Source organism: Elephantulus edwardii, unplaced genomic scaffold (assembly GCF_000299155.1).
Source record: "Elephantulus edwardii isolate Elephantulus edwardi_28Jun2011 unplaced genomic scaffold, EleEdw1.0 scaffold00236, whole genome shotgun sequence".
In the NCBI taxonomy this organism is placed as follows: domain Eukaryota; kingdom Metazoa; phylum Chordata; class Mammalia; order Macroscelidea; family Macroscelididae; genus Elephantulus; species Elephantulus edwardii.
In genome coordinates, this window is record NW_006399986.1 from 2,167,451 (window position 1) to 2,188,485 (window position 21,035).

Consider the following 21,035-nt stretch of genomic DNA (forward strand, 5'->3'; position numbering starts at 1 on the left):
TAGCAGTGAAATGTGTATTGCAATCCAGATAATTTATACCAAAAATTCTCTTCAACATTTTAGCCTGACTAGAAAGTTTTCAACTGTGACTCAGACACCGCTTCTGCATGGTATAGACCACCGAGAAAAGTTAGCCTTTCATCTATTAAAACCATCAAGGGAGCTCTGGTGGCCTAGTGGCAAGAAGGTGCACTGCAATCCCAGGGGCATGTGGTTCGAATTCACCAGATGCTCTGCCGAGGAAGGAGGGACAATCTCCTCCTGTAGCAGTCAGATCTGATTTGACGGTACACACCCAAAAAATAATTTAAAAAAATAAAAAAAACCCCATCTAAGTAAAGCCTGTCCGTAATAAGTGAGAGGCTGCACAGAAATACCAGTTTATGTAGCCTACTAGTTTATGAAAATACCCTTCATTACTTTTCTTATTATCAACCAAGTAAGACAAAAATCAACCTATCTGGCGGCCATGCAAATGAAATAGGCAGTGTTTATGTATGAAATGGAACAGCACTTTAATCTATCCACCTTCGGGGGGAAATGGTCAGGACCACTGTCAAGCTGATTCTCATGAGGTGTATGTAGGTCCATTAGATCTCCAACCTCCCTCCTATTTGCCAGCTTTCTTACCAATGCTCATCACCATGGAACTTCTGATTCTCTAAGGCATCCAGTAAGTCACTGTCAGGCCACACTGTCCTCTCACACTGCACTTTGTTAAGTGGTGTGTGAGGAAGGAAAATGGCACAGCGTGAAACTACAACTCAGACTAAACTAAAGATGACAGAAAACATGTCACTTGACCTCTCCCCTTTTCAGTGCTTGCCTACTCATCTGGCTCCTCTGAACTGTGCAGTTGAAAATCTGCATGGCATTGATAAATACTACGCTAGTCCAGGTCAGTATTTGAGTATAGACTGTTTTCGGCACACAAGAACTTTGGCATAGGGGAAAATATTGCTACAGTGAATTCAATCTCCTAACAAAACTATATGAAAGAGAGCAGTTGCCAAATAGAAATTCCAAGGCTGGAAGTCTTTATAAAAGTGACTGCAACTTCCACTATGGACTGGCTGAGAAGTTGAAATAACCTCTCTTTTTGTGAGCAGATCAGGACATAACCACTGAACCAGGACTCCTCTGACATACATATTCATAGTAGGTGGCCAATATACCAAGTGAATAAAAGGAGGAGAAAGGTGTGTACACTCACTCAAGGAGAGAAGATTCCTAAAAACCTCCAGCATCACTTCTTTGTACAGGTTCTTCTGCTCAGAGCTCAGTGTCTTCCATTCTGCCTCCGTGAAGTCCACGCTCACATCCTCGAATGTAACAGGTTTCTGGAATAAGCCATATATCCTTATGTGGCACGTATCCACTTTGTACAATGAACAGAATTTACCTTGTGGTCCTTAAAGAGTCTGTATCTGAGATGTTTAATGACTCCTTTGTAGAGACTACTGTTGTCCATATTATGTTCTGCAAAAGATTTTACCTAGTTTGGCAATAAACTCATAGGTCAACAACTAATACAAACTCCATCCTAGTCCTCAAATACATGTAAATTTATGAGGGAAATGATTTGTGAACCACTGTGAAAGCATTAAGCAATATTCATGAACATGCCTTTAGAATTCATGATGGAGGAATTACAAGATGGGAAAGCATGCGTATGCTATAGTACAACAGAACAGAGTATCTGAGAATGAAACTTGGCTAGGTATTCAGGGATCTTAAAGAATTAAAATAGAAGGATGGGAGCTCTGGTGGCCTAGTGGCAAGAAGCTGTACTGCAATCCCAGAGGTACACGGTTCAAATCCACCAGATGCTCTGCCGGAGAAGGAGGGACAATTTCCTCTTGTACCAGTCAGATCTGATTTGACGGTACATGCACACAAAAAAAAAGAATTAAAAAAAAGAATTAAAATAGAAGGATGGAGCAAAACATCAGTTATAGAGAAAGGAGGGAATAATTGGTGTCTAAATAGAGCATTTCTGAAGAGTTTAGCTAAAGCAATATGATTTGTAAAATTACCTTCATAGCAATTACCTTTTCTCATACAGTCCATGATTTTATTCCTGTAGAGTTTAATTCATCTATGCAAAAGCTTTAGTAAGAAAGAAAGGCATATTCCATAAAAAATATACTTAAATACAGTAGCATGAAGAGAAGTGGTTTCAGTTTAGGAATGCAGGGTGTGACACCCTATGCAAACCCTCTCCCCCATTATAAGTAGGGCCGGTCAGTTGAAACTGGGTCTCCAATTGGAGAAGTAGCCGGGCCACTAACTCACAGATCCATGCCAGCTTGTGCTACTTCTCCCAGCCACGTCCTCCTAAGGTGCCTTGTAGCTTCCCTTTCTTACCATTGTGAAATCACAACCCGTCCTCAGTAGAATGTGTAACAGCCTGCTGCCATGGTGACCCATCAAGATTTTGAGAAAAATTACTGCACTGACTGATGGATTACAACCCTTGTTGTTGATTGCCTTTCAGTCGAGCACAACCCATAACAACCCTATGAACAAAAGGCCTGAAGCCTTTCTCTTAACTATTGACCTCTGATACCAATATCCAGGAATTTTAATTACCTTACTTGTCCTAAGTAACCCTGGTCTCCCAACAAAATCATTTAACTGTCAGTTATCATAGGTATTTACTATGAGTCTTTGTATATATACTAACTTTTCAATATGCTCATCCACTCACAGATCCCAACATAAATGAAATGGGCATCAAGAACAGTAAGGAAACACCACCTTTTTCAGACACTATCTGACCTTAGAGGAGAGGACCTGGTCAGAACCAACTGTATAAGGCCCTAAATTAAAGGTCTGTACACAGAAGCTCTATGGACTTCCTGGTTTTTGAGAGGGAGGAAGGAAAGCATATTTCACATCTCATTTTAGTACATGGAAGCTACCAACTGGGAACTCTCCCATCTTCTGTCTTTACTTCATATTATTTTTTACTGGTATGGAAGTCAAGTCAGAAATACTGTACTTTTTGTGAATTCTGATTTATTCCAGTGAACTGACAAACCTAAATGAGAAATGGAAGACACCCCCCCTGGTGTTACTACTATTCAGTTTATAAGCCAGTCTCCTGTCATTTGGATGTGCTGCAACTATTTTCAAATTATATTTAGAAAAACTTTGCTAGTTTAATATTAATGATATTGTCTGATATTTCTATATTGTTAGGCCAAGTATCTTTAAATGGGTACAAATGTGGATCTCTTGGCATAGATGAGCTCTTCAGAAATGATTACATTTATTGAAACATTCCAGTTGTTATACCATCAATTCCTAGAAAATGTTTTGTGAAAAGATCTTCTACGCAACTTGGAGTTCCTTCAGCACCATCAGTTCTTGATTATTTGATCCCTCCTGAAATACATCACTATGGTCCAGTTAGTTTTAGCAGAATAAATTTTTGTATTTCCCCCCCCCCCAATGTTTCCAGCATAATTTTTTCCTGTATCTCCTTGCTGTGGAGTTGGAACCAATTCATAGCTGACACTCCACTGCATTTCTGAGGGTGTAAATTTCATGTGAAGGGATTGCCTATTTTTCTCCCCTAGAGCTGCTGGTGTATTCAGTCCTCGAGATGTACAGCTTTTTGGTTAGAAGTGCAACTCCCGATGACGTCTGTTCCCTTATTAGGCGCATGTTGTTGTGTGTTTATTGTCAAGTCAAAACTGATCCAAAGCCAACCCTCTGTAGGGTTTTCAGAGGCACAGGAGGATATTGCGCATCCTTCTCTGGTGGATTCAAACTGCTTGCCTTTGGGATTGCAGTGCAGTTTCTTGCCACTAAGCCACCAGAGCTCCCTCACAAATCTCACGGCGACCCCACTGCCACTGAGCTGATTCTGAACCATAATGACCTTCCACCAGGTTTCAGAGGCTGCGAATCTTCTGAGGCAGGTGGCCCATCTTTCTACCCTAAAGTTGCTAGGTGCTGACTGCGGACTTTAATTAACCTTTTCCTTAGCATCACAGCGCATAACAGAGGACTCTATGTGGCCACAGCTCTCACTGCTGTTTCATCTTTCGATATTCCAACTTGTTGTTCTTGTTGTTGTTATGTGCCATCGAGTCGTTTGCGACTCATAGCGACCCTATGTACAACAGCCCTAAACCGTGCTCTATCCTGTGCGAATCTCATTGCCTCTGACACACCCATCCCGAGTACCCCAGTCACTGAATCAATCCACCTCATAGAGGGTCTTCCCCTCCTGCGTTGTCCCTCTACTCTACCCAGCATGATGTCCCTCTCCAAAGACCTGTCTCTCCTTACAACATGTCCAAAGTATGTCAGACAAAGCCCCAGAATCCTTGCCTCCAAGGAGCAGCCCGGTTTAATCCTCTCTACGATGAATCTATTTGTTTTCTTGGCAGTCCATGGTACATTCAATACTCTTCTCCAGCACCACAGTTCAAAGGTGTCAATTCTCCTTGTATCCTCCCTAGTCATTGTCCAACTCTCTGATGCATAACAAGTGATTGCAAAAACCATGGCCTGTATCAGGCGCACCTTAGTCTCCAGAGAGACACTGTTGCTCTTGAGTATTTTGGAGAGGTCCCTAACTGCAGACTTTCCCATCGCAATACGTTTTTTGATTTCCTGGCTACTGGTGCGAAGAGTGTTGACCGTGGAGCCAAGCAAACTGAAGCTGTGAGCAATCTCAATCTCTTCGCCATCCATCCTGATGCTACCGATTGGTCCAGTGGTGAGAATTTTTGTCTTCTTTTGTCTTAAGCCTCAGTCCATACTGAAGGCTGCAGTCCTTGACCCTCTGCAGTAAGTGCATGAGGTCCTCAGTTTCAGCAAGCAGGGTTGTGTCATCTGCATAACGCAGATTGTTGATAGATCGTCCACCAATCCTAATGCCACGCCTCTCCTCATGGAGCCCCGCCTCTTTGATAATCTGCTCTGCATACAGGTTGAAAAGGTATGGAGACAGGACACATCAAGCGTTGCTTATTTTTTCTTCATTTCTGCTTGATAAACGCGTCGCATATCCTACCTCCAGGTCTTTGCACATTCCGTAATACTTAAGAAAAGTCATTCCTAGAAATCTTCTGTTAAATACTTTAAAAAACAAAACAAAAACAAAACAGATTTAGGTTCTTTACACTCAAAAGCCATGCTTCAGACTCTCTTGATTTCTTTGATTCCTGTCTCTTTAATTGTTTCTCTCCCATGTGGGATGGTCTTGGTAACAAATGGGAAAAATTAAAACCAAAATGAGACTGAAAGGATGAATTATGATTAACTGCCTTCAAGAACCGTCGTTTTCTATTGTCATGAAACAACCTTTATGTCTGTGAAAACTATCCTGAGCAGCTAAAAATGGTATTTTGTCTTGGTATTACTTCCATAAATTAGCAAGGAAAACAAAATACAAGGGTTCAGGGTCTGGAAGATGGTGGTTGTGTGCCGTCGCTTGTGACTCATAGCGACCCGGTGTACAACAGCCCTAAACCCTGCTCTATCCTGTGCCAGGCGCACTGCCTCTGACAGTTAGGGAACCGGATCCTTTTCAAAACCAAAACGGCCTATCATCAGCTATTAAGGAAATACGCATCATAAAAGAGCTGTAAACATACTGTTTCGAGTGGAATTTGGGTCTCTCCATGCGTTCACACATGCCTCGGGTTCCCCGGAATGCACGGATCGGAATACCCATCTATTCTGCTTCAGCTAGATTAATCCCACTTGCTTCAAGAAATAAACTGCAGACCCCGCTCGGGGATGGAAGGGCCGGGAGGTGATGTCTACCCCATCTCCTTCACACAAAGGCTGGAGCAGCAGGGCTCCGCCTCCTGCCCTCAGCAGCATCGCAGGCCTCGCATCCCCGTCACCCCACTGCACCTCGGGGCTCGACTGCCAGGCCCGGCCTTTCCCGAGCGTCCATCCCGCGCTCGGGGAGAGGCGATCGAGGCCCCCACGGCCCCGCGAGGTCTTCGCTGCTCCACGTGGGCCGCGGCCCCGCAAGGAGATCCAGGCGGCTTGGGGCCTCCCTGCCGCCGTCACGAACGACGCTCCTGACACACAGTTCACTTACTGCAGGACAGGCACTGTGGTCACAGTTTGTCAGGTATTTGTTCATCACAAGGGTGGCGATCTCCAAGCAAAGCCTCCTCCACAGCTCGCGCCTCTTTAAAAGTTCTCACGGGTGACTTCCGGCCCCGCCCCTCGGGCCCTGGGACGAGCGCGAAGCCACTTCCGGTGGCGCTAAAGAGCACCCAGTGCTTTGTGACTGTAGATTATGTGTCCTTCCACCGAAAGGGGGCATCATAGAGACCAAATCCACCAGATGCTCCGCTGGAGAAGGAGGGGCAATCGCCTCCTGTGCCTGTCGGATCCGATTGGACAGTACATGAAAAGGAAAAAAAAGAATTCCAGAGACCAAACATTAGGCCGATTCTTCCACTGTAACTTATAGTTTCCAAAGAGATGCGCTTCCTCCCCTCCAGCATAGATGTCTTTTGCCAGTCAAATAACCCATGGAGCTTCTATATGCAAAGTTTTGTTGGTACCATTATGTAGTGACTTCATTAATTTTATCAGCCCCTCCCTCGTCGCAAGTGGCGTTTTAAAGATGCGACGTAGGTTGTTTCGTCTTGATGGCTGTTGGGGTTTGCTGTACAGAGGGGAAAGTCCCTGCTTGCAGACAGGTGAGGAACTTTCCCAGACACAGGCTGAAAGACATGGTTAAGAACCATTAGGACTTACAGCGACCTTATGACCTTATGATCTGTACCTTTCCATGTCCTGTGCCATCCTCATCATCTCTGATACACTGGAGTCCATTGTTAAAGTCACTGTTTCAATCCATCTCGTTGAAGGGCTTCCTCAACTTGGGTTGCTAATCGTCCACTTTTCCAAACATGTTCCTTTTCCTTACAATATGCCCAAAATAGGTGAGATGAAGTTTCACCATCCTTGTCTCCAAAGAGCAGCCCGGGGCTCGGGGCTTTGTAGACCCTGTTGTCTCTGCAGGACAGTTGTCCGCTCGCTGGCCCCAGCCATAGTCAATCCCTCCGTGTACTTCGACATCACCATCCATAGCAAACCTTTTAGCCTCATCTCCTTGGAGCGGTTTGTAGTTAAAGTCCGAAAGACAGCAGAAAACTTAAGCGTTCTGAGGACTGGGGAGAAAGGATTAGGTTACATACAAGGATTCCTGACTTCACAGAATCATTCCGGGTTTTATGTGCCAAGGTGCTGTCTTCACATTCCATAATGGTACGGGTGGAAAGTCCATCTACGGGGAGAAGTTTCAGGATGAGCACTTCATCCTAAAGCACAGTTTCCACCACAACAAGATAAAGATAAATAATCCAATAGAAAAATGGGCACAGGATATGAACAGGCACTTCACCGAAGCCGACATTCAGATGGCTAACAAACACATGAAGAAATGCTCAAAATCCCTAGCCCTAAGAGAGATGCAAATTAAAACAACTGTGAGATATCATCTCACCCCAGTCAAAATAGCAAAATTTAACAGAACAGCAAGCAACAAATGCTGGCAAGGTTGTGGAGAAACTGGAACCCTTATTCACTGTTGGTGGGAGTGTAAAATGGTGCAACCCCTGTGGAAAGCAGTATGGCACTTTCTCAAAAAGTTGCAAATAGAGATACCATTTGACCCAGCAATTCCGCTACTGGGAATATACCCCGAAGAGACCATAACTGACATCCAAGCAGATATATGCACACCCATGTTTATTGCAGCTTTGTTCACAATAGCAAGGAGTTGGAAACAACCTAAGTGCCAATCAACAAACGAGTGGATAGAGAAGCTGTGGTATATTCGCACAATGGAATACTGTGCTGCATTGAAAAACAAGGAACTCATGCAATATTATTCAAAATGGTTGACTCTGGAGAACATTATGCTGAGTGAAATATCCCAGTCACAAAAGGACAAATATTGTATGGTGCCACTGTGGTAGAATGGTACTGACCTTGGGGTTGGGGAGAGACTGAGTAAGATGGGTTCAATAATGTATACTGCACTGAAACAGAGGAGGGAGAAAACTGTTTAAAAGAGATATGTGATTAGGTATTTCTGTCATGACAGGAGTCTAGAGCGATGGCTACATGGTGGAGTGGACCTGGGGGAGGGTTTGTAAAACAATGAAAGAATTTTTCTTTTACTTCTCCAGAGGGTAGTGTTCTGGGGGAGGGAGCCTTGGGAGGGGACAAATGTGCAACAATGAATGAATGGAAATCCAAAGCCTCTGTAATTTTTTTTAATTTTTATTTTATTATTTTTGTGTGAGTGTACCGTCAAATCAGATCTGACTGGTACAGGAGGAGATTGTCCCTCCTTCCCCAGCAGATCATCTGGTGGATTCGAACTGTGCCTCTGGGATTGTAGTTGTAGCTCCTTACCACTAGGCCACCAGAGCTCCCCTCCTCTGTAAATTTTTACTGAAATTAATAACAAATTTAAATTTAAAAAAAGAATTAAGTTAGAGTAAGGATGGCAATGGATTTATAACTGCTCATGCTAATAACACTATATCATGGCATGGAGGAGGAATAGTGGAAATGTATCCACATTTACAACATTCCTCTTACCAAAACCATTTATGGAAAATAGGAACTGCATTGGAACATGTATCTCTGGATTGGAAATTATGATATTGTTAATATTTCTAGCCTTAAGCTTAAAAGATTATAATGTTCAAAATTATTTGTTATACATTTGTTTAATTTTTTTCCTCTTTTAACAACTGGCATCTAGAGGGAAGAGAAAAGACCAGAGAATGGCCAAAATTATTGGGGCAGCTATTGCTGCCAGTTTAGGGCCTGTGTCAGGAAAAGGAAGTCTTACTCATATACAGTGCCACCCAAAGGTAATAAAGGAGGTCAGAATTGCTTCCACTGTGGAAAGCTGGGCCACTTCAGTAGACAGTGTCACAGACGAGAGCCACAGATAGGCAAAGCAGTAGAGAGGAAGCTCCCACTCACTTGCTTTAAGTGTGGATCTGAAGGACGCTTGGCCAAGGTGGCCCACATCAGGTCTTCGTGGCTGACAGGACTGACAGGATCCAGCTCCCAGCTGGAAACAAAGGAGGATGCTTCAACGATTTAGATCCTCCCAGAAGAGCTGTGGGTGAGCATTAACATTACGGGTAAGTATATTCATTTTCTCCTGGACACAGGGCCTACTAATTGGTCCTAATAGGATTGGGAAGGGTTTTGTGCTGTTTAACAGGAAGTTGCTATGCACCGGGGTGGACTCAATGCCACGTAACCAACACCACAAATACAGGCTGAATTCTGAGCCCTCATCCCTGTGGATGGGATCCTGTTTGGGAGTATTTCTTCTTTTAATTAGGTGGCTCCTACAGCTAATGATTTTTAAAAAACAACTTTATTTTATCTCATTATTTTTTTGTGTGTACCATCAAATTGGATCTGAATGGTACAGGAGGAGATTGTTCCTCCTTCTCCAGCAGAGAATCTGGTGGATTCGAACTGTGCACCTCTGAGATTTCAGTGCATCTTCTTGCCACTAGGCCACCAGAGCTCGCCAAGCTAATGACTTCTGAGTTATTAAAGAACAGGAAAGCACAGATCACACAAGAGCTTCACTATGCATCAGTGTGTAGGTGGGAACTCTGGGGCCTTGCCCACAGGGAGTTGTGCTGCTCACCCAAAGGCAGTACCTCTCTGGGGTTCGAACCGACCAACGTCCCCAAGGGAGAAAGAGGCACAGTCTCCTCCTGTGTGATTTATAGCCTCTGAAAACCCACCTGTGGGGCAGCTATGAGCTTGTTCTGACTTATTGATAATGAGAGAAAGAGAGCTGATGGGAAACAGGAGAGATGAGCCTCCCAAATCCGCCTCTCTGTCTCTAGCCTACCCTCTCTTAAGGTCAAGGTTTTATCAGGAAAGACATCTTTAATGTCTATGCTTTGCACACTACCGGCAAATAAAAAGGATTTAGGTAGCAGGAGAACTCAGCCCTAACACTATGCAATAGATCGAAGAGGACTGTTTCAATCTGGAGGATGCTCTGTCAGATTTGCAAGAATAATAGCAGTAAAGAGGAAAGCAGTTCCTCCCTTTCCAAATGTTGATGGGGCCTCCCAGTTAGCTCTGTATCTTAGCAACTCTGTGTATAATAGCATAAAACTCTGCCTGATCCTGAACTCTCCTCAGAATCTTGGCCGTGTTTAAGCCTGTTGTTGGAGTTACTGTCTCGATCTATCTCACTGAACGTCTTTCTGTCTTTCACTGACTTGACTTTTTCAGACTTGATGGAAAAATTCTCCAGGGTCTGGCTCTTCCCAATGTTGTTAGGTGCCATTGAGTCAACTACAACTCGTGGTGACCCTATGAACAACAGCTGTGAAACCTACACTATCCTGTGCCTTCCTCACCATCTCTGACACACTTAAGCCACTGCTATAGTCACTGTGTCAATCCATCTTGTCGAGAGTCTTCCTCTCTTACTCTGTCACTCCACCTTTCCAACCATGATTTCCTTCTCCAAAGACTGGCCCTTCCTAAAAACATGCCCTAAATATGTGAGGTGTAATTTTATCATCTTTTGCTTCCAACGAGCACTCTGGTTTCACTTTGTCTGAGACAAATCTGTTTGTTCTGTTTGCAGTTTGTGGGATATTCAACCTTACAGAGGAACATTGTCTATCTAGCCCCTCCTGATGGCATGTCCAAAGTATATGAGATGTTTCCTGTTCTTGCTTTTAAGGCTGCATTTCTAACATTCCTGGTTGCACTTTTGTTTCTTAAATAGAGGAAGAAAAGCAAAACTAGAATGAATTGGGTATTGGATAAGTTGAAGAGAATGCACTCTGATAATACTCTGCAGAAAATGATTGGATTTTTTTCCTTTCTGTGGTGGGTTAAGTTCTTGGAAGGAGTCTTTAAGCCTAAGTTTACAGATAAATAAAAAGTCAGAATTCTGAAGAAGAGAGAAGCCCAACTAAAGTATGGTGAAGTCCAAGAATGCGTACATGTTGTCTAGATTGGGGAGTGGGACAAACACTTCGGCTAAGCCTTTATGAGACAATGAGTGGAAATTTGGAAAATCTCTACTTGGTCTTGTCATAGGTCAACAAGTCACCTGTGAGTCTTATCAGTCACAGGAGAAAAGAGTATTATTTCGCAATAAGGTGTTTGTCCCAGACAATAACAAGGGTGAGTCGTTTCTTAGCTTTTACTCTTTTCAAGGAACACCATGCTCAGCTCAAGCTCAACGCTTTTGCTGCCTACTTTTTTCTTTCTATAAATACTTAGCTTAATTTGCAATCAAGATTTCTGTGGTTCCCCGCTGTGATCTACCTCTCCTACCAAAGTACACACGTCTTGAGAGTGAACCAACATTTTAGTTCTTTGAAGGGCCTGTTGCAGAAGGTCAAGGACTGTTGTCTTCAATATTGAAGGTCAATATCAAGAAGACAAAGATTCTCATCACTGATCCAATGGAAGCACCATGATAGATGGAGAAGAGACTGAAGTCATTAACAATTAGAACTTGCTTGGCTCCACAATCAACACTCTTAGCACCAGCAGTCAGGAAATCCAAAGATGAATTGCACTGAGAAATTCTGCTGTCAGGGATCTCTCCAGAGTACTGAAAGACAATGATGCCAGTCTAGAGACTAAGGTGCGCCTTATCCAGTCCATGGTCTTTTAAATTACTTGCTATGCATCAGAGAACTGGGCAATGACTACTAATGACAGAATATTGATGCTTTCAAGTTGTGGTGCTGGAGAAAAGTCTTGAACATACCATAAACCACCAAGAAAACCAGGTCCTCCTTGGTGACAATGAAACCAATTTTCAGGCTAGGATTTTGAAACTCCATCTCACATACTTTCAGCACATGGCCAGGAGGGACCAGTCTTTGGAGAAGGACATTATGCTTGCTTGGAAGTGTGGAGGGACAGTGCAGGAGAAGACCCTGGATGTCATAGATTGATACAGTACTGAAGCAATGGGGGTAAGCGTGTCAGAGACAGTGAGACTGGCTTAGGACAGGCTAGGCTTCAGAGCTGCTGTACATACGATCACTATGGGTCACAGGCAACTCGATGGCACATAGCAACAACAATAAACAATGTAGACTTGATTTTATGTGCTGAATCTAGCTGTGTCATTATCAATGTTGTAAGAAATGTGTGAATTTGTACTCTACCATATTCAAGTAATTAAATTTCCCTGATTAGGTAGAACTTATGTTAGAAATAGAAAAGTGTTTCAAAGTTACGGTATACTTTTTCATATTAACAGGCTAAGGGAGATAATACATAATGTCTCAATACATTTAGTAAAATGTATTTGAAAAATTTAAATCTTAATGATGAAAATTACTTTAAAAAACTTAGTTCCTACTACTCTATGAGGGAGGTTCGAATCCACCAGGTGCTCTTGCTGGAGAAGGAGGGGCAATCTCCTCCTGTACCAGTCAGATCCGATTTGCCGGCACACACACACACACACACACACACACAAATAAAATAAAATTTAAAAAATTATTTTTGTTACTATTTTAACAAAAAATTATATGAAACTTGGGTTTCCGTTCATTCATTATTTCACATTTTCCTCCATACCTCCCCCATTTTGCTTTTCTCTTTAAAAAGATTCTTTCATTGCTGCACAATTTCCTCCCTCCCCTGCCCCCCACTTCACTTTCCTATGCACTTCTTATTCTGCACTGTTGTCATGTAAAGAATACCTAATCATTTATTTCTTGTAAGCACTTCTTTCCCTCATCTGTTTAAATGCAGTGTTCATTATCTCTTCTTTTCTTAGTTTTCCCCCCAACCCCCATACCAGTCTTTTTTTATAACAGTGGCCACAGCCTCTTCTAAACCCAGCTTGTGCTTCTGGTAGTTCTCTGTTGATGTACTACTGTACTAGTTGTTTTGGGATAATCTTCAGCAAGATTCCTTTTGGGAACATGAGAATGGCAAACTGGGCATTCTCCGAAACATTGTGCAATATACGTCACTTTTTGCCCGCTTTTGAAGGAATGGGAGCTTTGGTGGGGACAGATGAGGACGCCACCCATGCGATTTCCAGCCAACGCAACACCAATGGAAGAGTCGTAGGAGACTCTCCACCGTGTTTTGAGATGCTGTATACGAGAATCAATGCCTTTGAGCTGTGGTGCTGGAGACGAGTATTGAATATACCAGGAGGTTTATCATGGAGAAGGTGAGACCAGGCTGCTCCTTGGAGGCAAGGACTCTGAAGCTTCGTCTGACATACTTTGGACATGTTGCATGGAGGGACCTGTCCTTGGAGAGGGACGTTATGCTTGGGAGGGTGGAGGGACAGTGCAGGAGAGGAAGACCCTCGATGAGATGGATTGATTCAGTGACGGGGGTAATGAGGGAAGGTGTGTCGGAGACAGTGCGATTGGCACAGGACAGAGCAGGGTTTGAGGCTGTTATACACAGGGTCGCTGTGAGTCTTGAGCGACTCCACGGCACATTAACAACAATATGGGCAAGGCTGGTGCTGTCTATATTTTCCCCCCTGAACAGAAGCGAAAATGAGGTCAGAAATAGAGCACCGGAAGTGCTCTCTGGCACCGGAAGTGTTCTCGCGCCCTCTCACGCGCCGAAAGGCCGGGGTTCCGGGAGTTTGTTAGGGCGGGGAGTACGGGGAATTAATTATTCGAGTGAACATCCACGTGGGTTATTCATTTTCAAAATCGGTCTAAACTGAGAAACCTTTTCCATGATGATGAGCGGGCATCCGCAGAGGGGCGCCTGTGGCCGCAGTGACCGCTGTCCGGTAGGTGGACGTCGGGGGTCAGCAGCCCCTTTGTGACGGGGGTCGGGCCCCTCCCGCGGCCGAGGCCTGGATGGGCGGGCGCAGCCCTGGCGGCTCCGGGGCCTCGATTCCCTCTCCCCGCGGGGACCGGGCGCCCAGGGGAGGGGGTGTTCCCCCGCATCGCGGCCCGAGGTGGAGGGGGTCCGGCGGGGGCGAGGCCTGCGCTGCTGGGCGGGGAGGAGGCGGGGCCTGCGGCGGCTGCCGTGTGTGTGTGTGTGTTAAGGAAATCGGGGAGACGCCGCCAGGGGTCCTGGGGTCCCGGGCCTCCGCGCCGCCCTGCCTTCTCCACCTGCGTCTGCGATGAGTTTATGTTATTAGTTGGGATTAGACAGGGACACCCCGATGGACGTGGTTATTCAGAACCTGCAGTCCTTTGATAATATGGAGGATGGGAGTGAATTCAGTTGTAAATGAACCCCAATCCCCTGTTTACAATAGAGAGGCTAATGCTAAAGCCCCCCGACTTTATCTTGGGGGCACAGACCTGCCTGTGATTGCATGCAAACTTGTAGGTAGTTCCCTGCATTGTGTCAGCTTTTAACTAAAGGAAATGCTGTTATGTGCCGTCGAGTCCCCTGCTACTCATAGCGACCCTGTACAACAGCCCTAAACTCTGCTCTGTCCTGTGCCAATCGCACTGTCTCCGACACTCCCATCCCGATTACCCCCGTCACTGAATCAATCCACCTCATTGAGGGCCTTCCCCTCCTGCGCCGTCCCTCCACCCTCCCAAGCATAACGTCCCTCTCCAAGGACAGGTCCCTCCTTGCAACATGTCCAAAGTATGTCAGACGAAGCTTCAGAGTCCTTGCCTCCAAGGAGCAGCCTGGTCTCACCTTCTCCATGATAAACCTCATGGTATATTCAATACTCGTCTCCAACACCACAGCTCAAAGGCATTGATTCTCATAGACAGCATCTCAAAACACGTTGGAGAGTCTCCTACGACTCTCCATTGGTGTTGCGTTGGCTGGAAATCGCATGGGTGGCGTTCTTCAGAATCCTTGCCTCTAAGGAGGAACCTGGTCTCACCCTCTCCAGGACGAAGTATACTATTCTAAAAGTTTAGAGCAGCCTAAAAAGTAAACCTTTTCATCAGGGAGTGTACAAATATATAAGATCGGGGGGGGGGAGGGTAGAGAAAATAGTGCAACAATGAATGAACGGAAACCCAAAATCTGTGTAAATGTTCTTTAAAATTAATAAAATTTAATTAAAAAAAACAAATATGTAAGGTCAACAGAGCTGCATTTGCCCAAAGATAGGTCCTTGAAGGAGGAAAGCAGTAGGATAGACGGAAGTAAAAATCCTAGGAGGAAGTGAGATTGCATTGTGGATATTTAACCTAATATTTTAAAACAAAATAGATATTAATGAGTAAATGGGGAAAATAGCCCATATACGCCATAGAATGACCTTCAAATAACAATCAAAAAACCCCAAAACATAAAAAGTAGATATACCCACATGCATACGCATGAGAAAATAATTCTTAAACATTTCAGTAGTAATAAGACAAAACTTGTTAGTTTTCTGATTCGAAATACATTTCATATAATTCATAGCATATTTTAAAATTAGTAAATAGCATATTAAATGAACTTCTTTGTCTTTCTGTACATGTATAAAAAAGAAAAAGTCACATTTAGTATGGGTTTAGCGCCAAGGAAAATTTTATAATTTTCACAACAAGAGACACAGACACAGGACTGAGCCTCAGTCCATATTGAAGGCTGCAGTCCTTGACCCTCTGCAGTAAGTGCATGAGGTCCTCCTCAGTTTCAGCGAGCAGGGTTGTGTCATCTGCATAATGCAGATTGTTGATAGATCATCCACCAATCCTAACGCCATGCCTCTCCTCATAGAGCCCCGCCTCTCGGATAATCTGCTCTGCATACATGTTGAAAAGGTATGGAGACAGGACACATCAAGCGTTGCTTATTTTTTCTTCATTTCTGCTTGATAAACGCGTCGCATATCCTACCTCCAGGTCGAAATTTTATAAATAAACAGTATTTTAACAGGTAAGATACCAACTTCGATTATGTGAACTTTTCTGTGAATCTTACTTTCAAACTTTCTCAAGTCAGCTAGAAAGATTATATTTTTAAACACTGCTGTGTGTACATATAGATGCGTTAGTTTTATGTATCAGCTATCTTGTCAGACATTTGCTTTTTAGGCAGATAGTGAAAATTCCATTATTAGGATATTTTACACTTTATTCATCTAATCTGTCAGTAATGAATATAAAGCTTCGAGAATAGAGTAACACAGTTTTGCCTGAGGTTGTATGCCTGATGACTGGACATATAATTCTTTGGTTGCGCCGTTAAAAGATAATGTGAATAAGTTGCTATTACTAATTTTTTATGTGACCTGTAGTTAATTACAACATTCAGTAATCTTATGAATAATAGCTCTGACCCTGGCCCCGTCCTGAGCCAACCTCACCTTCTCTGACACACCTGACCCTATTGCTACGATCACTGTCAGTTCCATCTCATCCAGGGACTTCCTCTCCTGTTCTGTCCCTCCCCTCTTCTAAGCATGATAATCCTCCAAGGACCTTGTCACAACATGCTCAAAGTTTGTGAGATGGAGTTTCAAAATTCTTGCCTCCAAGGAACAGCCTGGTTTCACCCTCTCCAGAACAAAAGTGTTTGTTCTCTTGGTAGTCCATGGTATATGTTCATTACTTCCCTCCAGCTCTGCAACTCAGAGTTATTGACTATTCCTTTATCGTCCTTATCATCCAGCTTTCCAGTGCATAGCAAGCAAATGAGAAGCCTGCAGCCTGGTTAAATCTATAGTTATGTAGTAATGTGATCATGGTCCATTTTCTGCTCTGCTGTGATCATACTCCCATTTTTACTGCCATTTTCACTTGAGTCTGATTTTCCAATACGCCTTGGTTTTGGAGTATAGCAATATACGCAGGGTCCGAGGGGACATCGGCTGGCAGGAGTGGGAGTCCTGCACTGTGAGGGGAGGAGGCTGAGCCCTCACAGTTAGTTCAGCACATTCAGGGAAGGAACTTAGGAAAGACAGATGCAGCTTTCAATTCTTCAGAGGCGGCATCTAGTGCAGCTCGTCCTTCCTCTGATAATGCGTCAAAGTGATTTTTTAAAATAGCTGAGATTATTGGGTGGCTTTAGAATTATTGTTGTTCAAGTTGGTAACAACTCACAGCCACCCGAAAATAACAGATCTGACCCCTGCCCTATGCTGTGCCCTCCTCATCATCTCTGAGTCCGTTGTGACAGTCACTGTGTCCCCTCACCTCATTGAGGGCCTTCCTCTCTTTTGCCACTCCTCTGCCTTTCCAAGCATGATGTCTTTCTCCAGGGAGCAGCCCCTCCTGACAACATGCCTAGAGTGTGTTTGACAGAGCTTCACCGTCCTTGCCTTGAAGGAGAGCACTCTGGGAGTACTTTCTCCTGGACATAATGTCCATCTCAAGGCACAGAATAGAGGTGGTTATTCCCATCTTGCAGGCAGTCCTTTGAGAATTGAGTTTATTTAAATTCAGGGTTTTCAAAGCTGTATACCATCGTTTGGACTCAAGAATTTTCTTTTTATCCGTGCCTGACCAGAGAAAATGAAATCGTCACTATATTATTCAAAGACTTTTTTAAATATATATACTTTTATAAGAAATTCTGTCATTTGGTACATGCAGTTTGGGAAAGATTTATTTAGTTAGAACCCAGAGAATGTGCCAACAAACAGCTGGAGAGAGAGCATGTGTAGCAGCGTGCTGTTTAATAGGCATTTATGTGGAGGCGGGCTGAGACCAAAAGTGGTGTCAGGACCGGGGGAGGACAGGGCAGGAGCTTTTATATCAACTAGAAATGTCTCTTGATCGAGAGGCTACAGGTTACTTATGCCTGCCCCTGTTCATGCATTATGCCCACGCAAGTGACCCTGTGCCCTGCACTAGGGGCTGGGCTTTAGGAGAGAAGAGGTGATTCATCATCCCCTCAGGTTTTCAGGCCTGAAGGAAGGCTTACACTGTGTTCTTTTAGGTTGTGGGGATAGGAAAAAAGAGATAGGATGGGGTGGGGGTGGAGTGGCACAAGGGGAAGCGTGAGAACCTTGAAAAGAGGCAATTTTGGGAGGGAAGCTGGTGTCCCCATTTTTTCCTTGCGGCGGAAGCATTGTCTGAACTGTTTGGTGCCCAATAGGATAGGATCGTGTTGCGGGGAGTTATACGGATGTCCGAGTTGGTGTAAGTTTGGTGGAGGAGATGGGGTCAGATGACTCCTTAGGTGCTGGTGTTCTGAGGGGTGTAGAGGCTCCTGGATCAAGCTTGATTCTGGTGAGTCCTTGAACCCTCACTGCAGTTGGAGTTCTGAGAACAGGGTAAGGCCCAGTCCATTTTGGCTGCAGCTTTTTCCGAGGGTCAGGTTGGCAGATGAACAATTCTGTACCACACACACCCAGGTATCCAGGGCAACAGTATTTCAAGAATAGCTAGCAGAAAGGCAGAACAAATAAGCTCAACTGATAACCCATGTGCCTTTGTTTCCCGACTGATAACCAATGTATCTTGTGCTTTTCCACTGCCCTGGAGTTTGAACTCACTGTATACTTAAGAATTTATGACACCACTCTATGGTTAAAGATCTATCTAACTGCTACATGTGCTACGTGACTGCCGCAAGTGCTACGTGCAACAATGCTGTGTAAACCCTGAGCGAACACTGAACCAATGAATTCAAATTGTGCTTTCATCACCCAATGAGAAGCTGATACTCAGTTGTATCCCCCTAAAGTGTATAAAAAAACCCAACTTTGTCTGCTCTGGGTCGGCTCCTTTATCTCTTGCCAGAGATAAGGGTCGGCCGGAGCTCCGCAATAAACCTCTTATCTCTTGCTGTTGCATCAAAAAAAAAAAATTCTGTACCACAGTGCTGGCCTCTGGAGGCTTTGGGCCCAGGAGTTTTCTTCTTCTGAGGAGTGAAGAAGAGAGAACGAGAACAAGGACTAAAATGGGCCTTGCACTGGTCGCAGGACCCCTGGTTTGGCTGTGTGGTCTGTTAAGGCGTTTCCAGCTGATGCGGGATTGTTCAGAGCTTGATGGCACCAGCAGTAAATGCCGGCTACCTTTTGAGGGAACTTGGCAACGTGAAACTTTTTGTTAATGAGAGAGCTATTTATGACAGGAGTCATTTTTGCCGTTAGGAAACCAGGCTCTTTCCAATGGCTGGATGTGAGTACATGATGAGAAATGCATAGTGAATCTGAATATACATTAACCTGTTGTCCAGCCGCCAGAGTAAGACACTGGGTGAGATTTGTGAATTCAGCCACTTGGGAGGTAGTGCCCAAGGGAAGCCGGATGGCTTCCACAGTATGGGGAGGCGATAGTATTGCATAACCAGTATATTGTCACCCCTGGTGTAGCTGCCATCAAGGTACCAGGTAAAGGAGGTATGTGGGTCTGAGGAAGGTTTGAACAGTGTCTACACAAAAATGTGCGGGATTTTGAGAGGTAGTATTGATTGATGGTTTCAGGTAAGAGCATGGCAGGGCTTGGGAGACCTCTGTTTACAGTGATTTGAGATGTTTCTACAAACATTGCACCGTGGGAGGAGCTGTGGGGCAGGGGTAAGGTTCAGCACACAGTGGTGAACTTACATCTTTGATGTTATGAGTTGACTAAACTGTGAGGGTGGCATGGCATGAAAGTTTTCTAGACTTTGTAGGGTGAGGTCAGCAGCTTCTGCCAATGCTCAGACGCAAGTAGGCCATCTGAGAAGAGTGATGTCGAGCTGTTGGAGTGTTAAGTGACTACTTGGAGTATGGGCCCTGCGGACTGAGTTAGAATGCCTAGAGCCACTCTGAATGGCTGGTTGGTGTGAGAGAGGACTTACTAATTTACTAAGGTCTAAAAGGATGAAGATGGGCTGAGAGGAGAGCTTTTTGGAGCGGATGGAATGGCTGGCTAATAGGATGTGCAAAGGCTAGAGGCTCGTGGAGGGGGCCGTTAGATGCTTGGTATAGCAGTTTGGCAAGTAGAACAAAGGAAGGATCTTAGAGCGTACAGTTTTTTGCTGGCTTTAGGAAAGAGAATTGCTTGTTTGGTCTGCAGTGGGAGGGGGATATGCACTCAGTGGTGAGCCCTCAGGTTTGTGGAGTAAGGGCTAGGCTCACGGAGGTGACAGAGAGGATGTGCATATGTGTGGTTTTTAGGGAGACATGGTACCTTTGTGCCACTAAAAACTTTTAAGAGAGACATGGTATGGGTCCTGCATTCTTTTGGGAGGGCCATGGTCTTTGCCAGTTACTTGCTATGCATCAGAGAGCTGGACAATGACTAAGGATAATACAAGAAGAATCAATGCCTTTGAGTTGTGGTGCTGGAGAAGAATGTTGAACATACCATGAACTGCCAAAAAAAAAAATCTGTCTGTTTTGGAGAGGGTGAAACCAAGTTTCTCCTAGGAGGCTAAGATTTTGAAGCTCCATCATCTCATATACTTTTAGCACATGGCCAGGAGGGACCGGTCCTTGGAGAAGGACATCATGCTCGGAAGGGTGGAGGGACAACGCAGGAGAGGATAATCCCAGATGAGATGGATTGATCCAGTAAACTAGGGCAGTAGACATAAGTGAGTCTGAGTCAGACTGGCTCAGGATAGGGCAGGGTTTGGAGCCACTGTACATGGTGTCACTGTGAGTTGTAGGCAACTCTAGGGCACATAACAACAACAAAACACACAATCAGATTATTAACACATCGAAGGAAGGTGGATGGTTGTAGGGGCAGGCTGCAAAGGTTACAAGCAAGGACCTGTCCAAAAAAGTGGGAGCTATTTCTGAAGCTTTTAGATAATATACACTAGGTAATCCTATGTGAGATGTGAGTATTAGAGTATTTTTTACATGAAGGTGAAGAGATTTTGAGAGTCAGGGTGTAAAGGAATAGTAAAAAAAAGCATTTCTTAAGTCTAGGATTGAAAAGTGGGTGGTATAGGAGAGGATTGAGGGAAGTAAGTATATCAGTTAGGAACTACTGGGCACACTGGAAGTACAGCTAGACTAATGAGTCCGAAGTCTTGGACTAGGCAATAGGTTTAATCTATTTTTTTTTCCTTTTTTTTAAATTAATTTAGTTTGTTTATTTTTCATTTCAATGAACATCTACAGAGATTTTTGAATTCCATTCATTCATTGTTGCACCCTT

General features: G+C 44.2%; 1 protein-coding gene across 1 annotated transcript in view; it reads left to right on the plus strand.

Moving 5' to 3' along the window:
- The first annotated feature begins 5,760 nt into the window (after positions 1-5,760).
- LOC102860733 (histone-lysine N-methyltransferase PRDM9-like) overlaps positions 5,761-21,035 on the plus strand; it is a 25,089-nt gene continuing 9,814 nt past the window's right edge. The window contains exons 1-3 of the mRNA XM_006898709.1: positions 5,761-5,984; positions 7,012-7,110; positions 13,809-14,046. Of these exons, the coding sequence (XP_006898771.1) occupies positions 5,761-5,984; positions 7,012-7,110; positions 13,809-14,046 (561 nt within the window). The remainder of the gene's footprint in view (positions 5,985-7,011; positions 7,111-13,808; positions 14,047-21,035) is intronic.